Source organism: Halichoerus grypus, chromosome 3, assembly GCF_964656455.1.
Source record: "Halichoerus grypus chromosome 3, mHalGry1.hap1.1, whole genome shotgun sequence".
Taxonomy (NCBI): domain Eukaryota; kingdom Metazoa; phylum Chordata; class Mammalia; order Carnivora; family Phocidae; genus Halichoerus; species Halichoerus grypus.
In genome coordinates, this window is record NC_135714.1 from 142,154,282 (window position 1) to 142,160,705 (window position 6,424).

At 40.1% G+C, this 6,424-nt stretch overlaps 1 protein-coding gene across 1 annotated transcript in view; it reads left to right on the forward strand.

The window, feature by feature from the left end:
* CPE (carboxypeptidase E) overlaps positions 1 to 5,676 on the forward strand; it is a 115,262-nt gene extending 109,586 nt beyond the window's left edge. The window contains exons 7-9 of the mRNA XM_036112125.2: positions 330 to 429; positions 3,149 to 3,267; positions 4,872 to 5,676. Of these exons, the coding sequence (XP_035968018.2) occupies positions 330 to 429; positions 3,149 to 3,267; positions 4,872 to 4,970 (318 nt within the window). The 3' untranslated portion in view covers positions 4,971 to 5,676. The remainder of the gene's footprint in view (positions 1 to 329; positions 430 to 3,148; positions 3,268 to 4,871) is intronic.
* The last annotated feature ends 748 nt before the right edge of the window (positions 5,677 to 6,424 follow it).

Sequence of the window (6,424 nt, forward strand, 5' to 3'; positions counted from 1 at the left end):
AAACAATTTGAGCATATTTTGATCCTTAAACAATGAGGATCTACAGTATTCTACTCGAAAATAAGGAGTTTTTTTTTTTAAAGATTTTATTTATGTATTTGATAGAGAGAGAATGCGGCAGGCAAAGGGAGAGTGAGAAGCAAGCTCCCCACTGAGCAGGGAGCCCAACGTGGGGCTTGATCCCAGGACCCTGGGATCACGACCTGAGTCGAAGACAGACGCTTAACCGACTGAGCCACTCAGGTGCCCCGAAATTAAGGAGATTCTTGACATGAAACGTGTTCTTAGATAATTTCTAATTTGATTTTTTTGGTTCTTGACCTTCACAGATACACCGAGGAGTTAAAGGCTTTGTCCGAGACCTTCAAGGGAACCCGATTGCCAATGCAACCATCTCTGTGGAAGGAATAGAGCACGATGTTACATCTGGTGGGTGTTCTCTGCCGTGATCTGGAGGCTCTAGTGTAATACAGAGCATGATTACTTGTTATCCTAGTTACAGTTCTTAACGCTATTCTAAGCAAAACAATCGAATGCCTTCTGTCTCTTTACCTCTCTCTCCTCCAGCTTTGATCTAGTTAAATTTCCTTTGTGGGAGCAGGTCAGGCAGTTACTCGGGACGGTTGCTGGCTTAGAACTTGGAGCAGCAGATGGCGCCCTTTCCTCACTCTCGCAGCCCGGAGCTCACAGTGGTGCCATCCACTGGAGGTTCCGTGTAGTTTTGTTTTGTTTTTTTTGTTAATTTTAAGTTCAATTAATTAACAATATAGTGTATTATTAGTTTTAGAGGTAGAGTTCAGTGACTCATCAGTTGCACACAACACCCAGTGCTCATTCCATCACGTTCCGTGTAGTTCTTGAGGCAAAAGCAAATGAACTCGCTGGAGTTGAAGTATCAGCATCTTTCTGATCAATCTGAAGTGCTGACAAGCTGTTAATTGGAGGACCTCAGGAGAGAGTGGAAAGAATAGGAAAGAAAAATGCCAGTGTATTGTGTGTCTAGGATTTCTCACACGTTTCTTCATTTAATCTGTATGACAAATGCAGACTTACTCAGGGTCAAACAAGATGTTAACAGCTTTGAGGTGGATGTTAGTAATTTCTAACTTCAAAACACCATTTCAGTTTTCCCTGTTTGGGGACGAGGATGTATTTTCCTGACAAACCTACCTACTCCTGTTAATCAACATTTATCTGGCTCATTTTAGTTTTAACTGTCATTTGTTGGGTCTTTTCAACAACAACAACAATATATTTTTAGTTATGAACTGTTCACATATTTCCAGGCCTTATAATTAATGAACATTTACCTTATTTCCCACTCTATACCATTACCTCTTTCTTAACCTCATTTCTAACTTGGGTATTTTTTAAAAATCCTTAACATGCCCCCCTAAAGTCCCATTTATTTATCTATTCAACAAATATTTATCAACACCCCACTAAATGCCAGCACATCTTGCCAACCAATATACCAGAATTTGTGCCAAGACATTGCTCCCTTAGCCCTCAGGGAGCTCAGAGAGGGCACCCAGGCCTCGGTCCCCTCTGGCCACATGGAGCCTCTTCTGCCTGTTAACCCAAGTGCCAGAGAGATGCGATTTTTTCTGCATTCCATGATGCAGGCATTTTAGGAAAATCTAACATAGGAAATACATACAGGTGGAAAGGAATGAAATCTGAGGAGATCTTTTCGAGGGCAGGATAGGAAGGAGGAATGGAGCCTGAGGTAGAGAGAGAACTGAATGCATTGTCCCAGAAACCCAGAAGTGTTTCAAGAAAGAAAGAGTGATCAGGAGTGCCAAGTAAGATGAACCTTGTGAATGAACCAGTGTGGAGAATCCCTATAGAATCTGTTTCCACGGGCCGGTGGGAGCCTCATTGGAGGGTCTAAGAGAGAATAGGAGAGACATTAGAAATAGAGTATTGACAAATCTCTTCAGACATTTTGCTATAAAGCAAAGGCGATCAGTGATGCACCAGCTGAAAGGAGATGTGGGAGTCAGAGGAAGATTGGGAGAGATGGTCACGGGGGCTTTTCTTTTTTCTGGTTTTATTTTCACAGTGAAGTAAGATGGAAAGCATCAACTGAGAGTGAGGATGAAGAGGATGTGTCAGGGGTGTTAGGAAAAAGGAGAAAGTGTGCAATGTTCACTGGGGCCTGGCTACTCAAAGTGTGCCCCGCCCAGCAGCTGAATTCAGCACTACCCTGGAGCTGGTTAGGAATGCAGAATCTCAGGCCTCACCCTAGGGCTAGCGAACTAGAATTTGCACTGTACCAAGTTTCCCAAGTGATTGATGTTCACTGATCTAGGAAGATGAGAGCGTGGAAGGACCAGGGAGGAAGGGACTAGAAAGAAGACAGGGCAGTTCCATGCCCGAGGTTAGGTCGGTGTATATGAGTCAGAGACTGATGAGCAAGGCAGTGTGTTTTCCCCAGCTCCATGGGGACAGGTGGAGAGCCAGAAATGATCCAGGGTTGGTGGCTTGCCTGGCATGTATAACCAAGAGGGAAAAGCAGATGAGTTGAAGGCACATGCATGAGACTGATTATATAGGGGTGGCCAGGGATCCTAACCGAGATGAGGAGGGAGCTGTGGACACGTGGGGTGAGAAAAAGTATGAACCTTACCTCTGCTTAGGAATTCTCCAGAGAATTTGTTGAAAATGCAGTCCCTCCAGACCAGCACTTCAGACCAACCTATTCTGAATCTTCAGAAATAGAAATTTCTAGCTAGTGCCTTAGGGTTTCCAATGAGGCTGTCTTGGCTCACACTTTGCGAAGCACTGATTAGATTCAGCCCATCAGGTCTTCATGGCAAGATACTTGGCCAGAATCAAAACACAGCACCAGATGCTCTGGCATCATGATTGGGGGCTTTATATATCTTTTCACCTGTGTCACTCCTGATGTGATTATGAGGACCCATGATCTTAGAAGATTTATTGACAATTTGACATTAATATCTGTAAAATTGCTATTAGAAATTTCTTCCTCTAAGAGAGTGTAACACTCATTTCAGTGGAGTTTTATCAAATTCCGTAAACATCTACTTTAAAAATAGGGAATTAAAGAAGTTGAACTGAGGTATACTAGGTATTCCTAAAATAGCATAATTATGTGATTTGATATTTTGTTTCCCTACAGCAAAGGACGGGGATTACTGGAGATTGCTTGTGCCCGGAAACTATAAACTCACAGCCTCCGCTCCGGGCTATCTGGCAATAACAAAGAAAGTAGCAGTTCCTTATAGCCCTGCTGTTGGGGTAAGAAATCATAATTGCTAAGATTTATTGAGTACTTCGTCTGTGTCACACGTATTCAAATGATTTATATTTAGTCTTCATAATAACCCTCTGAGGTAGGTACCGCTATTACCTCCATTTAACAGATGAGAAAACTGAGGCCTAGCAAAGTCAGGTGACTTGACCAAGGGCTCCTTGGTTGATTTTATACCACTCAGTGTGAAGCTCCCTTATCGTTTCTCAGTTTTTGAAGACATCCACAAGAAAATCAATTACAACTTAAAAAAATTAAACTTTTATTTGCCACATTGATTTCAATCTAAAATGAGATTTCTGTTCCATTTATCTTTCTATTTCTAGCATTCAGTACAATACTCAGTGAGTATTTGGAAAAATTAATTATGCCTGTCAGGTGATCTTAGGCATTAACCAAATATTTATTAAGCGCATATTATGAGAAAGACCCCCTGCTAAGAGCTATCAAAAAGTGCATCTTATTTAAGTAGGTACCACTTATTTCACTAGGAAGGTGATGGTGATGAGACCAAAACTTCCCTTGGAGCAGGATTCTACTGCATTCTATAATCTTTGCATTATATTTTTGCAACCAGGGAATGGCCTGCAGGATTTCCAATTGAAAGGCTTACTTAAAAAGAATTTATTGCATTTTTGTGCATGCCTCAAAGTTTGGAGTATAAGTGCTTAGTTTTGCAGACAGAATATCTTGAATTTTTAACTGGTGCTTTGGTTTTCATTGCATGTATGTGTACATTAGGCTGTATGTGTTTTAAAATCAGGAGGTAAATTTGGACAAGTGAAACCTAGGAAAAAGTAGCCCCAGAAACAGGTTGTTAAATGTTCAATTATTTGGATCTCAGCCTTTCTGGCCAGTGTTACTTCAAGGAGGTAGTGAGTGTTATATTCCTAAATAACTAGGGGCTTAAGTGGCCAGATCAAGGAACTCTTACTTCTATTTGCAATGAGAGCAGGGGTATCTAAAGGGCCCAAGGAGGACTGAGGATGGGAAGTACAGATTTTGAATAGCCTTTTATGCCAAAGTGCATGGATTTCCATAGACCTGCCGAGAACTCCCAGTTCACACAGAGTTGAGTTCCTGGGCCATTGGCCTTTGTAGTGGTTTGGAGATGGATATGTCTCCATCAGTTTCCTTAGCAGAGCCAAGATTCTGGAAAGCAGAACCTGTGGTTTGGGACACCAGGACACTGAACTACATTCTGCCATATTTCCCCAGCTATTAGGAGAAAATTCAAGGTTTATAGATGCTCAGTGAATACTCAAAGGAAGAAAATTAATTATAAATTACATCTTCTTATTGGCAGGGAAAGATTGCCTTTAAATAAGCTGCCTTTAAATAATCTGCTTTTAAATAATCCTACAAGACTATAAGATCAAAGCACATTTCAAACATAATGGCTTTTGATTGTTTTTTTTTCCCCTGAAAATACCTTTTGTTTGTCACAAGAGATTTTTAGGATATACTTTAATTGAGGTGGCTGAGCTGAGCTTATTCTATAAGCTCTAGAATTGCTCTCATTTTTAAAATTTCAGCTTTTAAAGATACACACGCAGTTTGGTAACAATATATTCTTGATTTTCTCCTTTAGGTTGATTTTGAACTGGAGTCATTTTCTGAAAGGAAAGAAGAGGAAAAGGAAGAATTGATGGAATGGTGGAAAATGATGTCAGAAACTTTAAATTTTTAAAAAAGCTTCTAATTAGCTGCTTTTAATCATTCTCTATACAATATAGTATGATGTAACGTGGCCGTTTTCCTTTAGATTTTGTGCAATATTTAACATTGATTTATTTTGTAATCATTTAAGTATCAATAGACACTACTTAAAATAAATAACTAGACTTTTAGGTAAAAATATAAGAACTTGGTCTGTTTCTTCTCATATAACATTCATTTTCCTACACATATTACATGGAGGACTGTAGAAAAGGTATAAGTGATCTTGCCATTTTAGACTTAAATGCAATATTCCATGTTATTTACGATACAGAAACTTTTTGAGTAATTCTAGCCTTTAAAAATTAATGAAGTGCTTTTAATGTAATTGGTGACAGTGCCACCTGGTGAATGCACTGAAAAGGTCAACAGTTACAGCGTGGAATTGTGAGCACTATACCGCAAGACTTCAATAGTTCAGTATCGTCATTTGTCTTGTGCTGACTAGCTATATAAGCATGATCATGTTAATGCATTTTTTTGGATGGGAAGGAAATGTAAATGTTTAGAAAGAGGTTTTATGATGAGAATGGAAATCGACTTCTTGCTTGTACATATGGGGGCTATACCGTTATATTATTCAGCCTGTTAACGCCACTTAAAAGTTTAAGGGTTTTCTCTTGGTTGTAGATTGGTCTAGAATTGCATTCTGAACGAATAAAGGTAAAAAAAAAATATCCCCATGGTCTTTATTTTATTTTAATTCTCTATGATTTTTGGTCTAGAGTTGTGGTCTTGTGATGAAAAGTGTATTTCCTGTAATGGCCTCTCACTTGTTAATCCTCGCCATTTTAAAATTAATTAGTTAATTAAGATTGTATTTATTTATTTGAGAGAGAGAGCGAGAGAGCGAGCAAGCACATGCATGAGCTGGGGGAGCAGCAGAGGGAGAGGGAGAAGCAGACTTCCCACCGAGCAGGGAGCCCGACATGGGGCTCGAGTCCCAGACCACGAGATCACAATGTGAGCCAAAGTCAGCCCCTTAACTGAGCCAACCAGGCACCACTATCTTTGCCATTTTAAAATTTATCCAGTGACTGCTGTTTGCCAAGCACAGTGCAGACTTTGTGCGTGTTATTGGTGGACAAAAGGTTCTGACTCCATAGATTTTATGGATCAGTTGTGGACATAGACTTTAAATAAATTACACAGAAATGAGTATGTAATTATCTATCATGATGAGTAAAATGGCAGGAAAGAATAGGGTGTTGAGAAAAAGAGAATGACAGAGAAACTAAATTAGACTGGCTGAGGGGACTCAGAAATAGCCTCTCAATGCATGTAAGCCCATGCCTAAAATAGGAGCAGGTATGGGCCGTGCAGTGACTGAGTGTAGGGGTGTGTGCGTGTGTGTGCGTGTGTGCGTGTGTGGTGGTGGTGGTGGTGATGATGGTATGGTTGATCAATATGCAGGTATAGGTTTTT